The 26,913-nt window shown below is 47.0% G+C and overlaps 2 protein-coding genes across 2 annotated transcripts in view; both read right to left on the bottom strand.

Moving 5' to 3' along the window:
* LOC117042648 (zinc finger protein 260-like) overlaps positions 1-10,061 on the bottom strand; it is a 56,386-nt gene extending 46,325 nt beyond the window's left edge. The window contains exon 1 of the mRNA XM_033142221.1: positions 10,054-10,061. The gene's annotated coding sequence lies outside the window, so the exon portion shown is untranslated. The remainder of the gene's footprint in view (positions 1-10,053) is intronic.
* LOC117042518 (zinc finger protein 91-like) lies at positions 1,869-26,913 on the bottom strand. The gene is made up of 3 exons (XM_033142059.1): positions 26,880-26,913; positions 19,462-20,911; positions 1,869-3,215 (listed from the first exon to the last, which is right to left on the bottom strand). Exons 2-3 carry the CDS (start codon positions 20,895-20,897, stop codon positions 2,039-2,041), a joined length of 2,613 nt encoding a protein of 870 aa, XP_032997950.1. The 5' UTR covers positions 20,898-20,911; positions 26,880-26,913; the 3' UTR covers positions 1,869-2,038.

Below are 26,913 nucleotides of genomic sequence, written 5' to 3'. Positions count from 1 at the left end.
CAGACTCTCCTTCTGTTCTTTCCAGGTACTGCTTTAAGGCAAAGCTGGCCAAGGGAGCGTGGACCTCAAGGGGGCTGAACCAGAGGTGGGGGAACCTCAGGTCCTGCTCCAAGCTGCTCTGGGTTGGAGCAGGATCCGGCCCCAACCTCCATGCCAGCTTCCTTCCATACATCCAACTTCTGCAGCCTCTCTTCTGCAAAAGGACCCTGCACAATGCAGGAGGGACGCTTGCCCTGGAGGACCAAGATGCTCCTTTCCTGCCTCTCTAGAAATTCTACACTTCATCTTTAACCCGTTGAAGACCAGGCAGCTGGGGTGGAAAGCAATCTCTCCCTTCTGGGAACTCTGATCTCTACTTTCACGATGTTGGAACTTCTTAGGCAGTGGTGAGAGGCAGTGTGGTGTAGTGGTTAGAGTGCTGGACTATGGCTTTGGGAGACCAGGGATCAGCCAATCAATGACTCCAAGCCTAGCCTACCTCACAGGGTTGTTGTAAGGAATTAAAGGAGAGGAAGAACCATGTATTAATATGCTACCTCTAGTTCCTTGGAGGAAAAGGCAGGGTATCGAATCTAAGAATTTTAAAGCTTGAATGGTCCCAATGGTCATCTAGTCCAACCCCATACACACACACACACACACACACACACACACACACTTGTGGGAGTTGTTTTCATTTTTATTATGTATTTGTTGTTTTATATCTTGATTTTATTCTGAGACCCCCAGGTATAGGATGGTTTATAAATTACAACAACAACAACAACAACAACAACAACAACAAGAAGACATTGGGACGATTTTATGGAACCAAGAAGGTGAGGGAGGGGTTGAAGATTTCATTTCAACTTTCCTGCATTATTTATGTTCCCACCTTGTGAATGGGCTAGGCAAGGGGGGATGTGTTTCTATGGGCAGCTTTCATAGAATCCTTGAGTTGGAAGGGACCCCGAGGGTCCTCTAGTCTGAACACAATCATTGGCTTACTCTCTGTAGGAGTTGTTTGATATGATTAAAGATCTTCCCACACTCCAACCCTTTCTAAGATGTTCACCTTATACGAGTTCTTTACTGTTTAGGAAGGGAACCCATCATTAAAGTTATTTCCATAAGCCAAACATTTCTAAGATTTTCTCCTCTATAAGTTATTTGGTGTCTACTGCGACTGAAACTCTTTCCACACTCCAAACATGTATATGGTTTCTGCCCTGTATGAGTTCTTAGATGTAACATAAGGGAGTTTCTGCAACTGAAGCTCTTTCCACACTCCCAAGAGTGTAAGAAGAAGAAGAGGTTGGATCTGATATCCCGCTTTATCACTACCCGAAGGAGTCTCAAGGCGGCTAACATTCTTCTTTCCCTTCCTACCCCACAACAAACACTCTGTGAGGTGAGTGGGGCTGAGAGACGTCAAAGAAGTGTGACTAGACCAAAGTCACCCAGCAGCTGAATGTGGAGGAGCGGAGACGTGAACCTGGTTCACCAGATTACAAGTCTACCGTTCTTAACCACCACACCACACTGGCTCCCTGGACGAGTTCTTTACTGTTTAGGAAGGGTCCCCGTCACTGAAGTTCTTTCCATACTGTCACGGAGACAAACCTGGATCGGGAAAGGAGCGTGGGAGGAGGAACAGGGAGTGAAAGCTGGAAAGCAGACAGGCAGGGGGAGGAGGCTGGGTATAGAGAACAGGCTCCATTAATATCAACAGATACGTCCGATAGTGACAGCCCTTTCTTGCAGACATCACCAGAAGAAAGGGGGAATACTGACGTCAGTAATAAACAGGGGGAGGGGAGCAAAAGAGGGGAAAAGAAATTTACACGTCATTTCCGAGCCACCCGGAAATTCTTATGCTGGAAAGGGCGCGAAACGGAAGACAGCAGTTAGGACGTTTGCAGCGAAAGGAGCAGACGTGATTTACGACTCTGTAATTAGCAAGGATGAAATAAATGCTTTTGAAGCCATAAAACCGAGCCGGCTATTACTTACAGCAACAACAAAGGCAAGGTTGCCATGACACATACGCCAAACATTTCTAAGATTTCCTCCCTGTATGAGTCCTTTGGTGTCTAGTAAGGTGACTACCGCACCTGAAGCTCCTTCCACACTCCGAACATGTATACGGTTTCTCTCCTGTATGAGTTCTTTGATGCAACGTAAGGTTGCTACGGCTCCTGAAGCTCCTTCCACACTCCGAACATGTATACGGTTTCTCTCCTGTATGTGTTCTTTGATGCAACGTGAGAAGGCTACCACGACAGAAGCTCTTGCCACACTCCAAACATTTATAAGGTTTCTCTCCTGTGTGCAATCTTTGATGCAAGGTAAGGGTGCAACTCTGGCTGAAACTCTTTCCACACTCAAAACATGTATATCGTTTCTCCCCTATATGAATTCTTTGATGCAAGTAAAGGGAGTCGCTGCGACTGAAGCTCTTGTCACATTCCCAGCATTTATAAGGTTTGCTGCCTTGATGAGTCTGTTGATGTCTAGTAAGCGCATTGCTGCGAGTGAAGCTCTTTCCACACTCCAAACACGTATGTGGTTTCTCCCCTGTATGAATTCGTTGATGTGAATTAAGGCCCCAACTTTGAGTGAAGCTCATTCCACACTCCGAACATGTATACGGTTTCTCCCCTGTATGAGTTCTTTTATGCAAGGTAAGTTTGCCACTCTGACTGAAGCTCTTTCCACACTCTGAACATGTATACAGTTTCTCCCCTGTATGAGTTATTCGGTGCTTAGTAAGGGTACCAGTGTGACTGAAGCTCTTTCCACACTCTGAACATGTATAAGGTTTCTCTCCTGTATGAGTTCGTAGATGCAAGATAAGGGAACTACTGCCACTGAAGCTCTTCTGACATTCAAAACATTTATAAGGTTTCTCCCCTGTATGAGTTCGTTGGTGTGACTTAAGTTGGCTACCGTGCCAGAAGCTTTTTCCACATTCCAAACATGCATACGGTTTCTTCCATGTATGAGTTCGGTGATGTGACGTAAGGCTCTGGATATGAATGAACCTCTTTCCACACCTGGAACATGTATAGGGTTTCTCCCATGCATGAGTTTGTTCATGTGAGGTAAGGGAGCTACTGTGACTGAAGCTCTTTCCACACTCTGAACATGTATACAGTTTCTCTCCTTCTGCCAGCATTCCTTCAACATCTCCTGATGGAATAAAAAGGGAAACTGATGAAATGTGAAAGGAGCGTCTTCACCCCAATCATTCAGTCAGGACACTGAGATCCAGGTCCCAGGGTCTTCTGGTGGTTCCCTCACTGCACAAAGGGAAGTTACAGGGAACGAGGCAGAGGGCCTTCTTGGTAGTGGTGCCCACCCTGTGGAACGCTATCCCATCAGATGTCAAGGAAATAAACAACTATCGGACTTTCAGAAGACATCTGAAGGCAGCCATGTATAGGGAAGTATTTTTATGTTTTATGTTTTATTATGCTTTTATATTTGTTAGAAGCCAGCTAGAGTGGCTGGGGCAACCCACTCAGATCCGTGGGGTACAAATAATGAAAGTATTAATGCTGGTATTATTATTTATTGAGTTTATATACTGCCCTGTACCTGGAGGTCTCAGTGTGGTTCACAGAAAAGATCACACCATATATAACCAGAATAAAAACAACATCCCAACAACACCCCCCCCAAAAAGAGCCACATTTGAAAAAGGCTATAGGATGTCAAACATATCAAGCAAAAACCTGGTTAATAAGGAACACCTTTGCATGGCACCTAAAGGTGTATACCCCTTCATGGATCACTGCCTTATCATGGTGAAGGGGATTGAATAAGAGAAGCTATGACCTATGCCGCGCAGGGCCACCCAAGACGGAAATTTCAGCCGAGAGTTTAGACTAAATGTGATCCACCTGGAGAAGGAACTGGCAACCCACTCCAGTATTTTGCCATGAAAGCTCCATGGACATAAAAAAGGAAAAGCTTTGAGAGGAAAGTGAGAGTTTCCAAGGCATGCTCTGGTTCATGCAGTCACGGACAGTTGGACACGACTAAGACAACTAAACAACAACAAAGGTGTACAAGATAGGCGCCAGGCAAACTTCCCTGGGGAGAGCATTCCACAGATGGGGAGCCAATGCAGAGAAGGCCCTGTTCTCATGTTGCTATCCTCCGGACCACTTGAGGAGGCGGCCCATGAAGGAGGGCCTCAGAAGGGGATCTCAGGGTCCAGGGAAATTCATATGGAAATTATTGTGGTCCTGAGCCATTTAAGGCTTTATAGGTCAAAACCAGCACTTTGAATTGGGCCCAGAAACTAATTGGTAGCCATTGCAGTCAGACCAGGATGGGTGTAATATGCTCAAACCGTCTTGCTCCAGTGAGCAACCTGGCCACTGAATTCTGCACTAGCTGAAGTTTCCAAACTGTCTTCAGAGGCAGCCCTACGTATAACGCATATCTATATCTAACCTTGAAGTTCCCATAGACAACGGTAGATAGCCTATCCCTGTCCAGATAGGGGTGTAGCTGAGCCACCAGCCAAAGCTGATGGAAGGCACTCCAGGCCATCTGAGCCTCCAGCAACAGCAAAGGATCCAGGATTACCCCCAAGCTACAAACTGCTCCTTCAGAGGAAGTGTAACCCCATCAACAGCAGTCCGGACCACTTGAGGAGGCCCATGAAGGAGGGGATCTCAGGGTCTGGGGAAATTCATATGGAAAGAAGCAGTCCTTGAGGTATTGTGGTTCTGAGCCATTTAAGGGTTTATAGGTCAAAACCAGCACTTTGAATTGGGCTCCGAAACTAACTGGTAGCCAGTGCAGTCAGACCAGGATGGGTGTAATATGCTCAAACCACCTTGCTCCAGTGAGCAACCTGGCCACTGAAGTCTGCACTAGGAGGAAATAAAAATTGCTTTGTACAACATTTCAGCAACTTATATAAAGAGGGAAAGGAGACTAAAAAGAAATTCTGAATTATTTACAAGATAAGTGGTCGCTAAAAATAGAGGATAGTAAACTAGAACAGCTAAATGCACCCATATCCACAAATGAAATTAAGGAAGCCGTACATAAAGCAAAAAAAGGAAAAGCACCAGGCCCCGATGGTCTCTCGGCAACATATTATTAAAAAATGGAGGAAATACTAATAATACCCTTGAAGTTACTTATGAACAACATCATAGCAGAAGGGGAGATCCCGGATTCTTGGAACCATGTTTACATCATAGTAATACCAAAACCAGATAATGATAAAGAAAATATAAATAATTGCAGGCCTATATCTCTCCTCAATAATGATTACAAAATTTATGCAGGTATCTTGGCAGAGAGATTAAAAACGATATTAACAGAATATATTAACCAAGACGAAACAGGTTTCCTTCCGGATAGGAAAATGCTGGACAATATAAGACTATTTGTAGATATGATAGAGTATTTAGATATGAACCCAGGGAAAGTAGCAGCAATTGTCTTGATTGATGCTGAAAAAGCATTCGATAACGTTTCCTGGAAATTTCTCGGGCAAATATTGGATAAATCGAATTTGGGAACACCTATAATAAAAGCAATTAAAGCAATATATAATAAACAGATAGCGAATCTGATTATAAATAAGGAAATGTCTGATTATTTTCCTATCCGAAAGGGAACAAGACAGGGATGTCCTCTATCCCCTCTTTTGTTTATTTTGACCCTTGAAGTGTTGAATGAGGTCATAAGAAAGGAGGAAGAAATAAAAGGCATAAAATTAGGAAGGAATTCATATAAAATCAGGGCCTTTGCCGATGATATGATAGTTACGGTAGAGGACGCAATGGAAAGTATAGAAAATCTGCTGTTAAGGATGGAAGAGTATGGAAAGGTGGCGGGGTTTAAGTTAAATAAAGGAAAAAACCAAGATTTTGGTCAAAAATATGGATGAATAAAAGAAAAAAAGCCTTCAAGAAAAAACTGGACTTCAAATTGTAAAAAAGGCAAATTATTTAGGAATCCAAATTACTAATAAAACCTGGAGAAGAATTAAACAACAACTGGAAACCTGGCGGAAATTAAAGCTATCAATGTGGGGAAGGATATCGACGATAAAAATGATGGAATTACCAAAGCTACTGGTTTTTATATCAAATGCTCCCAATAATTAGTAAATATCAGGTCTTTGAAAAATGGAGGAAAGACATCTCTCAATTTATTTGGCAAGGAAAAAGACCGAGAATAAGGTATAAGCCAGTGGTGGCGAACCTATGGCACGCGTGCCAGAGCTGGCACGCAGAGCCCTCAATGCTGGCACGCGCACCATCGGCCCAGGTCTTGACATGGCCGCCGTGGTGCAGCCATCCCTCCGGCGCCCCCGACGTGCCGTCTCTCCGCTGCCTCCCACCCGCGCTTGCCGCCTCTCAGGAGGGGGGTGGGCGAGCAGGGGATGAGGGGCGTGGCACTGGAGCGGCGCGGGGCTCTGCGCGCCCTTCCAGTGCTTCCGGGATGGGAGGCGAGGGCGGGCAGCTCGCGCTCCCGCCGCCGCCTCGGGTGAAGGGGCGGAGTCGACGGTGGCAGCCAGAGGTCGTCGCCTTATGCAAGGGCTGAGTGAGTGAGGGGGAAGACGACGAAGGAGGTGCGCGCGCAACAGCCTCTCCACGCCTTCGCCGGCGGCGCTTTCCTGGGACGGCTGGGAGAAGTCGCTGCCGCTGCCTCAAGTCCGCTGAGGGAACGAGGACCCTCCGCTTCTTCAGGGGCAGCAGCAGGTGCGGGGCCCGAAGCCCCTTCAAAAGGAGAGCCGCTGCTGCGTCTTCATCTCCTTCGAGCGGCGTCCGTCCGCGCCCTCCCTCCGCTCCCGGCTCCTTTACGAGGCTTCCCGGGCGCCTCGGGTGACTGGCTCCTCCCCGCTCCCTTGGCGAGGCGGAGGCGTGCGTTTGTTTGTCCGCCTGTTTGGTCTCCCGAAAAAAGGCTTTCCAATCCGTTTTTTTTTTGCCCCGGCCGCTGTGCTCATGTTTCCCTCTTGGGCGACGGGAGTGGCGGCCGGTCTCATCTCCTTGCACTTCCTCCAGAAGCTCCCCAAAAAAAGCTCAACAAGTTTGGGCACTTTGTAATAAATAAGCGGGTTTTGGTTTACAGTTTGGGCACGCGGTCTCTAAAAGGTTCGCCACCACTGGTATAAGCTATTAACAGACGCTAAAGAAAGGGGGGGGGCTTTGGATTACCGGATTTGAAACTATATTATTACACAGCATGTCTAGGATGGATCAAAAATTGGGTATTGTTAAATAATACAGAGATCTTGCATATGGAGGGGTGGAACAATAGATTCGATTGGCACTCCTATCTGGCATACGATAAAGTGAGAGTGAATAAGGACTTCTTAAATCATATAATCAGAAAACCAGTATATAAAGTCTGGGCAAATCTTCGATGGTTATTAGAACCAAAAACACCCTGGTGAGTATCGCCTGCGGAAGTATTAGGGGTGTGTGTGTGTGTGTGTGTGTGTGTATAGATATATATATATGGGAAAGAATTGGATAACATACCAACAATTATTAATTAAAGATCGGGGTGGGATAAGATTAAAGTCATATGAGGAGATCAAATAACATTGTAGCAGCTGGCTACAATATTACCAAATATTAAATTTGTTCAAGGAAGACAAAAAGATTGGCTTTGAACAGGGAACCTCCAAGCTGCAAAGTGATCTATTGCAACCAAATAAAAAAAAAAAATCGAGATTGTATAAATTATTACTTGAGTGGGAATTGAAGGACAAGGTTATAAAGGAAACAACAATTAAGTGGTCACAGGATTTGGGAAAGACAGTTTACTTAGAGAGATTGGAAAAGCTATGGGGCCAAGATATAAATTTTACAGCATGCTACGTGTTAAGAGAAAACATTATGAAGATGGGATACCGTTGGTACCTTATACCAGTGAAATTGGCAAAGATCAATAAAAAATACTCAAATTTATGTTGGAGATGTAAGGAGGAGGTGGGGACTGTGGTGGGGGTGTAAAGTAATTAAACAATTCTGGATTAAAATCCATGAAGAATTGAAGAAAATATTCACAAGTACAATACACAAGAAACCAGAAGCATTTTTGCTGGGCTTAGTAACGCATGATATCCCTGGAGATATATATATATATAAAAATTATTTACGGAACGGCAGCGGCACGGATATTGGCAGCAAGAAATTGGAAAACAGGATCTATACCAGAACTGGCGGATTGGAGATTATGATAATGGCAAAATTAACAACAATAATAAGAGGGGGCTCTATCCAAAGATTCAAGAAAGAATGGGGATGTGTGGAAGTATATTTGGAAAAATATGGACTGGAAAATTAATGAATTGCTGATATAGTTTTTACTCACAAGGATATAAGATAATGTAAGGACTCTCAGTGGTTGCTTCTGAGGAAACAGGCTGACTCCGAACTTCTACAAACTAAGTTATTTATTGTGCAGATATTTACAGTGGAGTAACAGTAAAGACGTCCAGCTCATCCCTCTGCAGAGTCCGGGAATGTCTGCTTCCGGTTTTTAGTCCAACGTAAGAGGCGCGGGATCCTGAACCCCCGCCTCCCCCTTCCACGTCCTTCCTCCCTGCGAAAACGGGGCACGGGAAAAGGTCCCGGTCCCCCACTTCCTGCTTGGTGCTGAGGCTCTCTGACGTTGCCACAGCCCGTGCCCCGACTTCCTGCTTCCATCTCCCCCTCCCCACTAGAGGATCGGTCGCTTCCTCCGCTTCAGGAAGACGACGAACTGCGTCAGCCTTCCCTTCTGGTTTTCTGCCAGCTCCAGGCGCCTGCTGCTGCCTCAGAGGGGCCTCCCCGATCTCCATCGGTTCCGGCTGTGGCATTCTGGACGAGGAGCCAAAACTTCCTGGAATGCGGTTACCAGTGAAATGCTCCCCCCTCTGCGATCCCTTCTCACGGGCCCTCTCCTCCAGCCTCACTCCCACGGCCAGACAAATGTGCGCCAGTTCATTCATGCCCTTGGCTTTGGGACAACGTGCCAACTCATCCTTTGACCTTATTGTAGCCAAGTTATGCATGCCATCCATACCTGTTCTTACAACTCTCCAAATCAAGTATACCTGTTTTCTCAAACAAGATCCAATCCTTAAGGCAACATAGGCACGAGGCTTCGAAATATGTTCTTAAATCGGGGAGTGCGAAACCTCCCGTTTCTTTTTTGTCCATCAGTAATTTGTATTTTATGCGGGGTTTCTTACCCTGCCATATGAACCTTTTCAGATCTCTCTGGCAATCGTCAAAGCATTCTAGAAAGCAATTTTAACAATAAAATGCTTTGCAAACAAGTCACAGTGAGCTACCATTGGTTCTACCACCTCCTTTGGGCCAGCCTGTAAAAGGCCCAGTACAACTCGGAAAAGCTCTGCAAGACATAATGAGGATGCAATGGAGGCAGCTGCCTTCTCTGCCACTAGGTAGACTCAATAGTGAGCCCTTACCAGCATCTGGTTGCATAATTCGGATCCTTCATCCACTTGGAGATAAAGAATCTCTATAGACCACAGCAACTCCCCCTCCCCCACCCTTGAGTCTGGCCTGATGCTGCACTGAGTGGGCACAGCTGGGTGAGACCAACTCCACCCTGTTCACCCACCCAGGTTTCAGTGATACATGCCAGAACAGCCTCCTCATCCATAATCAGATGATGGATGAGGGAGATTTTATTCTGGGGTGACTTGGTGTTCAACATCAGGGCTGCCTGATATGACAACCACAATTCCCCAGGATGGGGGGGGGGGGCTGTGCCATGTGTCTCTTACCCTGCCTGCCCCTCCTCCCACACCATCCCTCCACCTACCCAGAACCACTGAAACCGGGCCTCCCCCTGCTCCTTCCCTCCCAGGCACATCCCACAAAATGCCCTTATAACAGTTAAAAACAGTTTAAACACTAAAAAACTAAAAACCCAATTCAAAAGCATATAAAAAACAGGCTCTCAGCAGGGTGGTATCTTTTACCTCTCACAGCCCAGAGCTCTGGCCCTTTTCTTCCCAGAGTGCTTTCCCACGGCCAACATCCCTCCATGTCCCCCTCTCCATCCCCTGGAACTCACCAGATCTCTCTGAGGGTCCTGGGAGAGAACAGCCAGAGGTTGTGGGGAGGGATGCAGGAGGCAGCCTGACTAGGTCAACCGTCCATCTTCCTCCTTCCATCCTCGCTAGGTTTGCAGGATCAGCCTCTTCCATCCTTCCTGAGAAGCTCAGAAGCTGCAGGTTCCTGGGAGGGAGGAAGAAGCAAAGGGAGCCTCAGAGACCCTGCAGGCATTTTCCTGCTCAAGACCATTTGCTGGTGAATGAGATCCAAGCCAAGGTGTGGAGCTCCCACTTGCAGTTTCCTTGGTAAAAGAGGAGCACCTTCCTCCTGGATCCCACCATGCAAGGAAAGTGGAGTCATGCCTGAAAGAGGCTCTTCTTCCCACCACCATTAAAAACACCCTGTTCCTTTTTTGCCAGCCTGGAGCTGTGACACGGCTGCCTCCTCGTCCTGCAACCCCACTTTAGGGGAAGGGGCTGTAGTTGGAGGGCAGAACATCTCCTTAGCAGGCAGAAAGCCCCAGATTCCGCCCCCAGGCAGGGCTGAGACTCAGCTCCTGAAAACCCCTCGCTCAGGGGGAGCAGGGCTATTTGCAGGCAGCTCACTGGGCTTGGAGCCCCCAGCTCTGCTGCAGCAGTTCATTTTACAGCTAATGGTTCTCCTCTTCCCATCCTTAAAATCTTCCCTCCTTCATCTCTCCCAACACCTTGGTTCCTTCCTAGGGCTGGTCTGCTATACAGAGAGACTGCGCCCTCCTTGGGTGCCTTCCTCCTGAACCCCAAAGGCATTGAAGAAGAAAAGAGTCCATGCCTCGTAGTGTTGAAATGAGTTTACAGCTGATCCTGCCATCACTACCCAGCATTGACCCCTCTTTCTCCAAAACATCAACACCTCCCTCCTCCTCTTGCCAGAGCCCTCCTGCCTCCTTTCCTTTGTGGTGTTTCCTGCCCCACCCTAAAACTCCCCCCCCCGCCTTGCCTTCTTGCATTGCTCTCCTCCTGGGGCGCCCCTGCACCCCTTAAAGCCTTTTGCACTCATTGCAGCTCTTTGGGGGCTGAATTGGGGGTGTAGCCCCACGCATTTTCCCTCCCACCTCGGCCCCTTTGCAAAACTGCTCCCTTCTCTCCTGCAAAGCAGCTGCTCTGACAAGGGAGCCCCCTCCCCCCCCCCAAAAAACCTACCCCTTTTCCTACCTTGCAAAAGGCAGAGTCTTCCGAGCTGCAAAATTTCCTCCTCTCAGCTTTACAAATGCAGGAGGATGTAACAAACTGAGGAGGAAGTGACACTTTCCGCCTCCCCCCCCCAAGTGATCTGTCATAATATAATCGCTGCCTTTAACCCTTGAAGGGCCAGTGTCTCTCCCACCCCCACCCGAATTGTATGGTGCCGGGGACATTGCAGATTCTGCCTATGGGACCGCAGAAAGCGACCCCTCATAGCGAGCTATGGCTGGTTCTACCACCTCCTTTGGGCCAGCCTGTAAATGGTCCCTTACAACCCGGAGAAACTCTGCCAGACGACATAATGCGGATGCAATGGAGGCAGAAGACTATGCTTTCTTTGCTGCCTTCACTGCCACTAGGTAGGTTGGATAATGAGCCCTTTCCAGTGTTTGGTTGCATAATTTGGACCTTTCATCCACTTGCGTCCAGTCTCCCAGCTTGGAGTATACCAGGGAGCCAGTCGGGCTCCACAAAGTGGGAGAGGGCGCTCAGGAATATTAGTATTATTATTAGTAGCATTACTAGTGGTATTATCATTATTAGCCTGTCTGTATAAGGCCTCAGCCACACTTGGACTTTGAATGTGGACTTGGAAGTTGCTTGTTTCTCCTTTTTGTTTAAAGCCTCTTCTGCCCAGAACTGCTCTTGCAGAAACTGCTGTTTAATTGAAACACAAATAATTTAAAATGTGTGTGTTGGGGGGGGGATGTTATTGGGTTGTTTCTGTTTGTGTTCTATTATGTAGGCTACTTTGAGTTTTTATATTGTAATTTTCTCCTGTGAACCGCCCTGAGGCCTGTGGGTATAGGGAGGTATATAAATTTAATAAATTATAGTAAAATCAGGCCGGATAAAAATTATTACAAGTTCCAGAGGGAGCCCCTGCAGAAGGTTTTCCAATACTTAAGGGTTTGCCTTGACCCCAAACCCTATGGGGAGACCAAGGAAGGTCACCCACCTGCCCAGGTTGGCCTACTGGGAGGAGAGGAGAAAGATCTGCCCTTCCATTGGGAAAAGATGTCCTACCCCCATAGAAAGGGGGAAAGAACTATAATTGCATCATTTTAGTGGAATTATATACAGAATGCATTAATTATGGGAAATGTAAATATAATAATAATAATAATAATAATAATAATAATAATAATAATAATAATATATTTATACCTGCTCATCTGGCTGAGTTTCCCCAGCAACTCTGGGCAGTATATGATTTGATTATCAAAGACCTCCCTAAACAGGGCTGCCTTCAGATGTCTTTTAAAAATGGAATAGCTCTGCTTATTCCCTTGACATCTGGTGGGAGCGTGTTTCACAGGGAGGGCACGACTACTAAGAAAGCCCTCTTCCTGGTTCCCTGTAACCTGACTTCTCGCAATGAGGGAATCGCCAGAAGGCCCTCGGTGCTGGAGCTCAGTGTCCGGGCTGAATGACGGGGGTGGAGACGCTCCTTCAGGTATTCAGGACCGAGGCCGTTTAGGCATTGCAGTAGTCCAACCGGAAGATAACCAGAGGATGCACCACTTTGGTGAGACAGTCCATGGGCAGGTAGGGTGTCAGCCTGCGTACCAGATGGAGCTGGTAGACAGCTGCCCTGGACACAGAATTGACCTGCGCCTCCATGGACAGCTGTGAGTCCAAAATGACTCCCAGGCTGCGCACCTGGTCCTTCAGGGGCACAGTTACCCCATTCAGGACCAGGGAGTCCTCCACACCTGCCCGCCCCCTGTCCCCCCAAAACAGTGCCTCTGTCTTGTCAGGATTCAACCTCAATCTGTTAGCCGCCATCCATCCTCCAATTGCCTCCAGGGACTCACACAGGACATTCACCTCCTTCACTGGTTCTGATTTAGAAGAGAGGTAGAGCTGGGTATCATCTGCATAGTGATGAACAACCAGCACAAGCCACCTGATGAATTGTAGGGTTTCTTGAAATCCCTCCCCATACTTCCTCCAGCTGTACCCACACTCCCGCCCCCCCCCGTTATAATACATAATAATATGACCCACCTCCAGCGCCTCCACGAGAAAGTACAGCCGCCGCCATGACCAGCATCTCCCTTGGGAAGCGGGACAGGAAGCGGAAGCTCCTATTCTCCCGACAGCCTTTTTCCCTCCGCTCTAGGAATCTAGCTCTGTCGCTGCTGCTCTTAACCGTTTCGGAGCCGAGCGGCAGGAACCTCTGGGCAGCTCTGAGGAGAGGCGATCGCCAGGCCTCTGGAAAGCCCCGATGGATCAGTTGTACGGGCGCCCCAAAAAGTTTTCTAAACTATCTTTTATTTTAAAAAAAAATTATTTCCAATTTTCAACATAACATTTTTCCTTTTGGTACATGCATATCCAATCCAAATTTGCAATAAGTGGCTTTCCATCTGCTCCCCCCCCCCGGCTTCCATTTGCTCCCCCTTTATTCTCCTTGCATATAATTATATTTCTCCAATTAATTTCTACTTCTTTTCCCCCTCCTACTTCTTAGTTCATAAATCTTACATCAAACCTGCCGATGTTTTGTCGTTTTTACAGTGTTGTTTAAAATAGTCTATAAAGTTTTCCCATTCTTGATTGAGTTTTTTCTCATCTTGGTGCCTGATCTTCACTGTAAGTTTAGCCATTTCGGCATAGTCAGTCAGGTTAGTTATCCATTCTTCTTTCGTTGGGACCTTTTCTTCTTTCCACATCTGGGCTAGTAGCATTCTGGCCGCTGTAGTTGCATACATAAAGAGTCTCTTTTGCTTCCTTGGCAATTCTTCTCCTATTAAAGGTACAGGTAAAGGGATCCCTGACCATTAGGTCCAGTCATGGATGACTCTGGGGTTGCCGGCGTACAGCTTCCTGGTCATGTGGCTAGCATGACTAACCTGCTTCTGGCGAAGCAGCGCATTGCACTGAAATGCCATTTACCTTTCCGCCAGAGTGGTACCTATTTATCTACTTGCACTTTGATGTGCTTTCGAACTGCTAGGTGGGCAGGAGCAGGGACCGAGCAATGGGAGCTCACCCCATTGCGGGGATTCGAACTGCAGACCTTATGATCAACAAGCCCTAGGCCAGGGGTCTGCAACCTTTAAGACAAAAAGAGCCACTTGGACCCATTTCTGAAGAGGAAAAAACAACTGGGAGCCGCAAAACCATTGCGGCCCACAAAAATATAAACACCCAGAAGCTCATAGCACAATTTAGACAGGTAATGATGAGCAGGTAATGAAGGCAAAATTGCAAATTATCACGAAACGCACACCCCCCCCCCAGCCAAACAACAAGCACTGTATTAAAGGAACCGTCCGAACGCCTGACGCTGCAGGGGCAAATCTAGAAGGGGAAATCCAACCCCCCAGAATACTTCCGCCCCATGAACAGCACAAATGCAACCCTAAAAGTTTAGCAAACTTATGCAAAAGCAAACAGCATGAACACTGCCCCAATCACTATTGGCCAGCAGAGGGGCTGGGCAAGGCAGCTGAGAGGGGCTGAAGCAGGGGGGCAGATCACGTCCCCCCTGCAGGCGCGGGAAAACATTCCTTCAGAATGGATAAAACCCTTCTTTCAGTCCATGGGACTCCCGCTTCTAGGGGGGGCAGGGGGCTTCTAGGGGGGGCGCTGCCCCCCCGTCGGTACGCCCATGCTCGGGCCCCTTTCGCCACGCTGCTTAAGGGAAATCTCCTGCGCGCCCCCGAAACAGAGCCCAGGACCAGTCGTCCCCTGAGCTTTTTCCCGCACCCATCTCATCCCGTTGGGCCGCCCTTAGCTGAACAGCCGGGCTTCCTTTTCCTTCCCAGACTGCCACATGTCCTGGAGCCGGGCCCTTCCACTTTTTTAAAAGAGGGCTTCCCCCTCGCCCGCCGCCCCTGGCCCAGCCCGCAGCTGCCTCCTTACCTCGTCGAGTCGTCACGCCTCGTCGAATCGCAGCAGCCAGCAGCTCCACCAGCAGCAGCCAAACACAAGCGCCGGGACAGGCACCAAGGAGGGAAGCTGCTGCAGTCTGCTGCTGCGCCTGCGCTGGCACGAAACGAGGCACGCATGAGCAGCACAGCCGCCAGCAAGGTAGAGAAGTGGGTGGGCGCAGGCGGGCCAGCAGTGCGGCGCAGTGCCCCCTACATTTCGGCGCTAAACGCACCGGCCCTGCCCGGAGCCGCGGCAAAGTTGCAAAAGAGCCGCATGCGGCTCCGGAGCCGCGGGTTGCAGACCCCCGCCCTAGGCTCTGTGGTTTGACCCACAGCGCCACCTGCGTCCCATTACACCCAGTAAAAAAAAGCCTCTGGTTGTTGTTGTTTTTACAAAGGTAATGTAATTTTAAATATATTTTTTAAGTTCATTGCATATAATTTCCCTGAAGCCCTTTACTTTCTTACACGTCCTCCACATATGAAAAAAATGTTCCTTCTTTATCCTTACATTTCCAGCATAAATTAGAGGTATCTTTATACATTTTAGCAGGCTTTGCTGGAGTCAAATACCATCGGTACATCATCTTCACTGAATTTTCTTTTAATCAACTACATGCCGTGAATTTTAAAATCTCTTTCCACAGCTTTTCACATGATTCAAGTGGTATATGTCTTTTGCCCAGTGAGATTGAATATTCCAGGCTGTGAGGTCTTTCCCTGCTTTGCTAAACGACGCACCAGATCACTTAGAGATATGCTAATACATACTGACTTACAACACACATCTACACAGCAGACCTTGACCACAGCTCCACGAGGTTTTTTCAAATGCTGACATTGCACTGCATTACAAGTAGAAGAATTTTCTAATAGTAGAAGCTTTAAATTTACCATACAATCTTTTGCCATGTGTGCAAATGCAATTCCACGCCCCACCTAACAATAAAATAAATATTGTACAAATGGTTTCTAGAAAAGAAGAACATTTCTAAGTGGTACATGCCATTGGATCCTTGAACGGTGTTTTAAGCTAACATTCCATTGTGTTCAAAACAGTAAGTAGCAACTTTTTATACAGTCAAACCTCGGTTGCCGAACATACAGTAATCCATTCCGTAATCCCATTTGGTTTCCAGAATGCACGACAACCAAGGCGTGGCTTCCGATTGGCTGCAAGAATCTCCTGCACTCAGCAGACGCTGCATCGGATATTCAGCTTCCAAAAAACATTCAGAAACTGGAACACGTACTTTCGCGTTTTCAGCATTTGGGAGCCGAAATGTTCCAAAAGGGATGTGTTCAGGAGCCGAGGTTTGACTCTATCTGGATACTATTTTTGAAGAAGAGCTGCTGGATTATGTTGATGGCCCTTCTAGGGCAGCATCCTGTTCTCACAGTGGCCAACCATAGGGAAACCCTAGGTCAGGATCCGAGCAGAAGAGCCCTCTCCTCTCCTGCAACTGCTATTCAAAAGCATTGCTGCCCTTATGACTGTGAGTGAAGAAAATAGTTAATAGAATCATAGAGTTGGAAGGGGTTCTGTGGGTCATCTAGTCCAACCCCCTGCAATGCAGGAATCCATGCTGTTGTTGACATCCGTCTGTCTCAGGAGACCATGGAGGAGTGTGCCTTTGGGGGTGAGGTCAAGTTGTTGGGAGGGTTGTGGCTGTAGAGATCGATATGGGGGATGTTTTTTGTTCTATGACCTATTGATCCCTTTCGCTCAAATATGGAGGAGGGGGGAAGCAACACAGCAGGGGGGGGGGAGTGAACATTCCTGGAGGGTGTGGGCACAGTGTATGGAAATAATACATAGACAGGAAATAAACAGGAAAATGTGAAGGGGTGCTGAAATTGTGCTTGAATAATATGTAGAGCACAGGTGAAAGGCAAAGCAAGTTTCTAGGCCTCTTACTTCGGAATGAAGAGCTGTTTAACTAGGAACCAAGGAAGCTGTCTCACCCAGAAGCAGACCGTTGGCCCATCTAGTTCAGTGCTGTCCGCAGGCAGGGACGATTTCTTAGCCCCGCCTGTTCCAGGACCACCAAGTCTAGGATCTGCGCCTCAGTGTGTCACTCTGGCCCCAACCACGGGCTGCAAACCTCTGGGGTCCCTTGGCCTCCTGGGAGAGGGAATGCCTGAATCTCTGGCGCTGGGTATCTGAGCTGGGGGCATCCCCATCCAGGAGGGTCTTCATAGCTCTTTCCAAGATCTCCCAAGTGGGGCAGTTTGGAGATTTGAACAGCAGCCTCCAATATGGTTGAAGGATTGTCTCCTGCAGACTCTCCTTCTGTTCTTTCCAGGTTCTGCTTTAAGGCAAAGGCTGGCCAAGGGAGTGTGGACCTCAAGGGGGCTGAGCCAGAGGTGGGGGAACATCTGGTCCTGCTCTAAGCTGCTCTGGGTTGGAGCAGGATCCGGCCCCAACCTCCCTGCCAGCTTCCTTCCATACATCCAACTTCTGCAGCCTCTCTTCTGCAAAAGGACCGTGCACAAGGCAGGAGGGACGCTTGCCCTGGAGGACCAAGATGCTCCTTTCCTGCCTCTCTAGAAATTCTACACTTCATCTTTAACCCGTTGAAGACCAGGCAGCTGGGGTGGAAAGCAATCTCTCCCTTCTGGGAACTCTGATCTCTACTTTCACAATGTTGGAACTTCTTAGGCAGTGGTGAAAGGCAGTGTGGTGTAGTGGTTAGAGTGCTGGACTATGGCTTTGGGAGACCAGGGATCAGCCAATCAATGACTCCAAGCCTAGCCTACCTCACAGGGTTGTTGTAAGGAATTAAAGGAGAGGAAGAACCATGTATTAATATGCTACCTCCAGTTCCTTGGAGGAAAAGGCAGGGTATCGAATCTAAGAATTTTAAAGCTTGAATGGTCCCAATGGTCATCTAGTCCAACCCCATACACACACACACACACACACACACACACACACACACTTGTGGGAGTTGTTTTCATTTTTATTATGTATTTGTTGTTTTATATCTTGATTTTATTCTGAGACCCCCAGGTATAGGATGGTTTATAAATTACAACAACAACAACAACAACAAGAAGAAGACATTGGGACGATTTTATGGAACCAAGAAGGTGAGGGAGGGGTTGAAGATTTCATTTCAACTTTCCTGCATTATTTATGTTCCCACCTTGTGAATGGGCTAGGCAAGGGGGGATGTGTTTCTATGGGCAGCTTTCATAGAATCCTTGAGTTGGAAGGGACCCCGAGGGTCCTCTAGTCTGAACACAATCATTGGCTTACTCTCTGTAGGAGTTGTTTGATATGATTAAAGATCTTCCCACACTCCAACCCTTTCTAAGATGTTCCCCTTATACGAGTTCTTTACTGTTTAGGAAGGGAACCCATCATTAAAGTTATTTCCATAAGCCAAACATTTCTAAGATTTTCTCCTCTATAAGTTATTTGGTGTCTACTGTGACTGAAACTCTTTCCACACTCCAAACATGTATATGGTTTCTGCCCTGTATGAGTTCTTAGATGTAACATAAGGGAGTTTCTGCAACTGAAGCTCTTTCCACACTCCCAAGAGTGTAAGAAGAAGAAGAGGTTGGATCTGATATCCCGCTTTATCACTACCCGAAGGAGTCTCAAGGCGGCTAACATTCTTCTTTCCCTTCCTACCCCACAACAAACACTCTGTGAGGTGAGTGGGGCTGAGAGACGTCAAAGAAGTGTGACTAGACCAAAGTCACCCAGCAGCTGAATGTGGAGGAGCGGAGACATGAACCTGGTTCACCAGATTACAAGTCTACGGTTCTTAACCACCACACCACACTGGCTCCCTGGACGAGTTCTTTACTGTTTAGGAAGGGTCCCCATCACTGAAGTTCTTTCCATACTGTCACGGAGACAAACCTGGATCGGGAAAGGAGCGTGGGAGGAGGAACAGGGAGTGAAAGCTGGAAAGCAGACAGGCAGGGGGAGGAGGCTGGGTATAGAGAACAGGCTCCATTAATATCAACAGATACGTCCGATAGTGACAGCCCTTTCTTGCAGACATCACCAGAAGAAAGGGGGAATACTGACGTCAGTAATAAACAGGGGGAGGGGAGCAAAAGAGGGAAAAAGAAATTTACACGTCATTTCCGAGCCACCCGGAAATTCCTATGCTGGAAAGGGCGCGAAACGGAAGACAGCAGTTAGGACGTTTGCAGCGAAAGGAGCAGACGTGATTTACGACTCTGTAATTAGCAAGGATGAAATAAATGCTTTTGAAGCCATAAAACCGAACCGGCTATTACTTACAGCAACAACAAAGGCAAGGTTGCCATGACATATACGCCAAACATTTCTAAGATTTCCTCCCTGTATGAGTTCTTTGGTGTCTAGTAAGGTGACTACCGCACCTGAAGCTTTTTCCACACTCCGAACATGTATACGGTTTCTCTCCTGTATGAGTTCTTTGATGCAACGTAAGGTTGCTACGGCCCCTGAAGCTCCTTCCACACTCCGAACATGTATACGGTTTCTCTCCTGTATGTGTTCTTTGATGCAACGTGAGAAGGCTACCACGACAGAAGCTCTTGCCACACTCCAAACATTTATAAGGTTTCTCTCCTGTGTGCAATCTTTGATGCAAGGTAAGGGTGCAACTCTGGCTGAAACTCTTTCCACACTCCAAACATGTATATCGTTTCTCCCCTATATGTATTCTTTGATGCAAGTAAAGGGAGTCGCTGCGACTGAAGCTCTTGTCACATTCCCAGCATTTATAAGGTTTGCTGCCTTGATGAGTCTGTTGATGTCTAGTAAGCGCATTGCTGCGAGTGAAGCTCTTTCCACACTCCAAACACGTATGTGGTTTCTCCCCTGTATGAATTCGTTGATGTGACTTAAGGCCCCCACTTTGAGTGAAGCTCATTCCACACTCCGAACATGTATACGGTTTCTCCCCTGTATGAGTTCTTTTATGCAAGGTAAGTTTGCCACTCTGACTGAAGCTCTTTCCACACTCTGAACATGTATACAGTTTCTCCCCTGTATGAGTTCTTCGGTGCTTAGTAAGGGTACCACTGTGACTGAAGCCCCTTCCACACTCTGAACACTTATAAGGTTTCTCTCCTGTATGAGTTCGTAGATGCAAGATAAGGGAACTACTGCCACTGAAGCTCTTTTGACATTCAAAACATTTATAAGGTTTCTCCCCTGTATGAGTTCTTTGATGCAAGGTAAGGGTCCAACTTTGACTGAAGCTCTTTCCACACTCCAAACACATATGCGGTTTCTCCCCTGTATGAGTTCGTTGATGTGACTTGAGGTGGCTACAGTGCCAGAAGCTCTTTCCACATTCCAAACATGTATACGGTTTCTTCCATGTATGAGTTCGGTGATGTGACGTAAGGCTCTGGATATGAATGAACCTCTTTCCACACTTGGAACATTTATACGGTTTCTCCCATGCATGAGTTCGTTGATGCGAGGTAAGGGAGCTACTGTGATTGAAGCTCTTTCCACACTCGGAACATGTATACGGTTTCTCTCCTGTGTGTACTCTTTGATGTATAGTAAGAGTTGAGCGATGACCAAATCTCTTTCCACACACTGTACGTTCATGCTTTTTCTGCTCTCTGCGAATTTGATTTTCACCACCCTGAGACGTACCAGAATCACCTTCCGGCTTCTGCTTTCGTCTCCCCTCTCGTCTGCTGCCTCCATCTTGAACCCTCAGCTTCCTTTGCTCCTCCTCCTCTTTGGATCCTTTTGGTGACACTTCTGATTGTTCCCCTTCTGCCAGCATCCCTTCAACATCTCCTGATGGAATAATAAGGGAAACTGATGAAATGCGAAAGGAGCGTCTTCACCCAAATCATTCAGTCTGGACACTGAGATCCAGGTCCCAGGGCCTTCTGGTGGTTCCCTCACTGCACAAAGGGAAGTTACAGGGAACGAGGCAGAGGGCCTTCTTGGTAGTGGTGCCCACCCTGTGGAACGCTATCCCATCAGATGTCAAGGAAATAAACAACTATCGGACTTTTAGAAGACATCTGAAGGCAGCCATGTATAGGGAAGTTTTTAAAGTTTTATGTTTTATTATGCTTTTATATTTGTTAGAAGGCAGCTAGAGTGGCTGGGGTAACCCACTCAGATCCGAGGGGTACAAATAATGAAATTATTAATATTAGTATTATTATTTATTGTGTTTATATACTGCCCTGTACCTGGAGGTCTCAGCATGGTTCTCAGAAAAGATCACACCATATATAATCAGAATAAAAACAACATCCCAACAACACCCCCCACAAAAAGAGCCACATTTGAAAAAGGCTATAGGATGTCAAACATATCAAGCAAAAACCTGGTTAAAAAGGAACACCTTTGCATGGCACCTAAAGGTGTATACTGCTACATGGATCACTGCCTTGTCGTGACAAAAAAGTAAGGGCTTGAATAACTAAGAGAAGCTATGACCTATGCCGTGCAGGGCCACGCAAGATGGACATTTCAGCCAAGAGTTTAGACTAAATGTGATCCACCTGGAGAAGGAACTGGCAACCCACTCCAGTATTTTGCCATGAAAGCTCCGTGGACATAAAAAAGGAAAAGCTTTGAGAGGAAAGTGAGAGTTTCCAAGGCATGCTCTGGTTCATGCAGTCACGGACAGTTGGACACAACTAAGACAACTAAACAGCAAAAAAGGTGTACAAGATAGGCGCCAGGCGAACTTCCCTGGGGAGAGCATTCCACAGATGGGGAGCCAATGCAGAGAAGGCCCTGTTCTCATGTTGCTACCCTCCGGATCACTTGAGGAGGAGGCCCACGAAGGAGGGCCTCAGAAGGGGATCTCAGGGTCTGGGGAAATTCATATAGAAAGTATTGTGGTCCTGAGCCATTTAAGGCTTCATACGTCAAAACCAGCACTTTGAATTGGGCCCAGAAACTAATTGGTAGCCATTGCAGTCAGACCAGGATGGGTGTAATATGCTCAAACCGCCTTGCTCAAAGTGAGCAACCTGGCCACTGAATTCTGCACTAGCTGAAGTTTCCAAACTGTCTTCAGAGGCAGCCCTACGTATAACGCATATCTATATCTAACCTTGAAGTTCCCATAGACAACGGTAGATAGCCTATCCCTGTCCAGATAGGGGTGTAGCTGAGCCACCAGCCAAAGCTGATGGAAGGCAGTCCAGGCCTTCTGAGCCTCCAGCAACAGCAAAGGATCCAGGATTACCCCCAAGCTACAAAGTGCTCCTTCAGAGGAAGTGCAACTCCATCAAGAGCAGGCAACCTTCCAGCCATCTGCTCTAGGGAACCACCCACTAACTGAGCCTCACTCTTATCTGGATTGAGCTTCAATTTGTTGGCTCTCATCCAGTTCATTACTAAGGCAAGACACTGATCCAGCACTTCCACTGCCTCACCTGCAGACGGAAAGGCGAAACAGAGCAGAGTGTCATCAGCATACTGCTGACAACGTACTCCAAATCTCTGGATAACTCCTCCCAGAGATTTCATGTAGATATTAAACAACACTGGGGATAGGATTGGGCCTTCCAGAACCCCACATTGAAGGTTCCATGGGGCTGAAATGCATTCCCCAAGTAACACCCTCTGGGAACGACCATCCAAGTAGGACTGGGACCACCGCAAAGCAGGGCCACCCACCCCCAGTTCAGAGAGTCGCCCCAGAAGGATACCATGGTCGATGGTATTGAAAGCCACTGAGAGGTCAAGAACAATTAGCAGACACACGTTTCCCTTGTCACTCTCTTAACAGAGATCATCATACAGGGCGACCAAAGCAGTTTCTTTGCCAAAACCAGGCCTAAACCCTCATTGGAATGGATCCAGAAAATCAGTTTCTTCCAAAAGCACCTGGATCTGTTCTGCGACTACTCACTCCAGAACCTTGCTCTGGAAAGGGAGATTAGCAACTGGCCAGTCCTTAGATAGGCTTTCTGAATTCAGGGAAGGTTTGTTAAGGAGTGGTTTTACCACTGCTTCCTTCAAACATGCAGGGACCACCCCCTCCTGTAAAGAGGCACTGATCATCTCCCTGGTCCTGCCAGCTGTTCTCTTCCTGCTGGTTTTATCAGCCAAGAGGGGCAAGGGTCTAGAGTGCAAACGGTAGCCCTGACTGATCCAAGCACCGTGTCCATATCCCCAGGCCTTACCAACTGAAAAAACCTCATCCAACACAACAGGACTAGAATGTGCTCTGGACACCCCATGAGATTCATCTGCTATAACAGCAGAGTCAAAGTCTTAGTGAATGCAAGTAATTTTATCTTCTTCTTTCTCCCTCAATAAAGTTTATTATAGAAAGTATATATACAATGAATGCAATCAATATACCATTCATAAAATTAAGATTCCAATAGAAAATAAAAATACATAAAATAAAAATCCCAACACTGTGACTTTCCTCCGCCTCAGCTCGACATCTTTCAATATTCTATACTCTTATTTACATTGTGCTTTTGATTTACATTGTGCTTTACATACTTGGCCCATACATTTCAACAGGTTTTCTGTAGAACAGTGTTTTTTCATAGAGTCCTGAAAGCATTGCCATTCCTTCCTTAATTTCTGCTTTGACTGGTGTCTTATGGCTTCCGTTAGTTTGGCCAATTCTATAAATTCACATAATCCAGTCTTCTTTTGTGGGGATAATGTCTCCTTTCCAATTTTTAGCAAGTATGGCTGCAGGTATGGCATATAAGAATAACCTTTTGTTATCCTGTGGTGTGTCCTTTCCTATAATGCACATTAGCTATGCCTCTGGCTTTTTTAAAATAGGAGCATTGAGCATCTTTTTTAGCTCTTAATGGATACACCCCCAAAATTTATTAATTTTTCTCACAGTGCCACCATACATGTATCATTGTTTCCTCTGAATTCTTGCATTTCCAACATTGCTTGGATTTCAGTTTATGTATCTTGGCTAGTTTGGAAGGTGTCTTATACCACCTGTATAACATTTTCATTAAGTTTTCCTTGAGAGTAAAACAGGCAGTAAATCTGATATCTAACCTCCAAAGTCTCTGCCACTGTTCCATCTCTATTGTGGAATGGAGGTGCTGGGCCCATTTAACCATTACATGCTTTACTTCCTCGTCTTTTAGATCCCATTCCAATAACAGGTCACAAGTTTTAGATAATAATTTTTTGTCATTTCGTACTAATACTTTTTGTAATTTGGATTCCTCTTTCCCAAAGCCAATTTTTTTTAATCTGAATTAAAATCATTGTTCAATTGGTGATATTGAAGCCAATCGGTGAGGGAGTGCCTTATCTCTCCGAATGTTTTCAATTTCAGAGATCCTTGGTCATCTTTTAATAGTTGACTAAGGGTTGCCCAATTTCCCTCCATATTTACTTGTTTGACTGCAGAAGCCTCTACTGGGGACAGCCACCATGGTGTTTGGGGTTCTAATAATGGTTGGTATTTTGTCCACACTTTATAAAGAGCATTTCGGACTATATGATTAGTGAACACTGGTTTTCTAACTTCACAGTCACATTTTACCATGAAGCAAGAATCTTGCCACAAGGGCAAACCAAATACTGAAGCCCCAATTGTCAGGCATTTCTTTGTACTTAGATAGCATCTTTGATCCGACCCAGGAGTTGGTAAACAACTTGGTTCTGAGGTTAGGATGCTAAATCCTACCTCCCTGCTATCTTCTGTTTCATGACTTCCTGTTCCTGGCCATCTATCCTGTCCCTTTGATGTGTGGGAATGCAAGGAAGTTTCTTGGGTTCTTTTATGGGTCTTTGTTAACATGATCTCAACCACGTGGAGACTTCTTGAGGTGTGCTGGTTTAATCTGATTGGATAGTTTGAACTCTGTGACGTGTTTTCCTTTGGTTAATAAAATACCCTGGTGGGAGTTCAGGGGGGAGCATTCTTCTCTCCTTCTGACTCTTGCCAAGAGGCTTGCTGGTTCAAGTGCTGGCTCTTTGTCTTTTTTTCTCAAATTCCTTTCTCACTTGCACTCATGCAAACAAATGTGAAACCACACAAAACACTCTGTGGACTAATCAAGTATACCTGTTTTCTCAAACAAGATCCAATCCTTAAGCCAACATAGGCACGAGGTTTCGAAATATGTTCCTAAATCAGGGGGTGCGAAACCTCCCCTTTCTTTTTTGTCCATCAGTAATTTGTATTTTATGCGGGGTTTCTTACCCTGCCATATGAACCTTTTCAGATCTCTCCGGCAATCGTCAAAGCATTCTGGAAAGCAATTTTAACAACAAAATGCTTTGCAAATTTTAACAACAAAAGCAATTTTAACAACAAAATGCTTTGCAAACAAGTCACAGTGAGCTACCATTGGTTCTACCACCTCCTTTGGGCCAGCCTGTAAAAGGCCCAGTACAACTCGGAAAAGCTCTGCAAGACGACATAATGAGGATGCAATGGAGGCAGCTGCCTTCCCTGCCACTAGGTAGACTCAATAGTGAGCCCTTACCAGTGTCTGGTTGCATAATTCGGATCTTTCATCCACTTGTGTTCAAGCCATCTCCTAGCTAGTTTCCTACCCCTAAGGCTAAGCTCTGGAGTATACCAGGGGGCCAAAGGGGTTCCTTAAAGTGGGAGAGGGCACTCAGGGGCGATCGTGCCAATAGCTCGTGTCAACCCCCCAAAGCTGTTTGGAATCCCACTGGATTCATCAGCTTCTGAGGGCAGACCTTCCTTACAGGTCCCCCGTCTCTGCGGAGGGGAAAAGGTGCTGACACCCTAAATCTCAACAGGAAGTGATCTGAGCATGATGAGGGACTGATGTCAATGTCCCCCACCTTCAAATCACCCTCTTCCTGCCCAATCGAGAAAACAAGGTCTAGAGTCCGGCCCGCCATGTGCGTTGGGCTGGTGACATGTTGGGACAGCCCCATGGTTGTCATGGCAGCCATAGAGTCCTGAGCTGCTCCAGAGCCAGCTGCTTCGGCATGGATGTTGAAGTTTCCCAGAACTAGCATAGAATCATAGAGTTGGAGGAGACCACAAGGGCCATCCAGTCCAACCACCTGCAAAGCAGTCTGGGAGTCCCTAACACTGCCTCTCAGATCAGCTCCGTCAGCTCAGGCAGGGGGACTGCTGGGCAGCGAGGCAGATGGTAAACCAGCAGAATCCCTAACCTGTCCCGATTGCCCAAAGCCAGGAACACACACCCTAGATTCACACACCCCAAACTGGACAGAGAGCCTGGAGATAGAGGATCTCTATAGACCACAGCAACTCCCCCTCCCCCACCCTTGAGTCTGGCCTGATGCTGCACTGATTGGGCACAGCTGGGTGAGACCAACTCCACCCTGTTCACCCACCCAGGTTTCAGTGATACATGCCAGATCAGCCTCCTCATCCATAATCAGATCATAGGGGAGGGAGATTTTATTCTGGGGTGACTTGGTGTTCAACATCAGGGCTGCCTGATATGACAACCACAGTTCCCTAGGATGGGGGGGGGGGGCTGTGCCGTGTGTCTCTTACCCAGCCTGCCCCTCCTCCCACACCATCCCTCCACCTACCCAGAACCACTGAAACTGGGCCTCCCCCTGCTCCACCCCTCCCAGGCACATCCACAAAATGCCCTTATATCAGTTAAAAACAGTTTAAACACTAAAAAACAAAAAAAACCCCAATTTAAAAGCATATAAAAAACAGGCTCTCAGCAGGGTGGTATCTTTTATCTCTCACAGCCCAGAGCTCTGGCCCTTAGTGCTTTCCCACAGCCAACATCCCTCCATGTCCCCCTCTCCATCCCCTGGAACTCACCAGATCTCTCTGAGGGTCCTGGGAGAGAACAGCC

The sequence above is a fragment of the Lacerta agilis genome, chromosome 2, assembly GCF_009819535.1.
Source record: "Lacerta agilis isolate rLacAgi1 chromosome 2, rLacAgi1.pri, whole genome shotgun sequence".
NCBI lineage: Eukaryota > Metazoa > Chordata > Lepidosauria > Squamata > Lacertidae > Lacerta > Lacerta agilis.
This window is presented reverse-complemented; position numbering and strand designations above follow the sequence as displayed.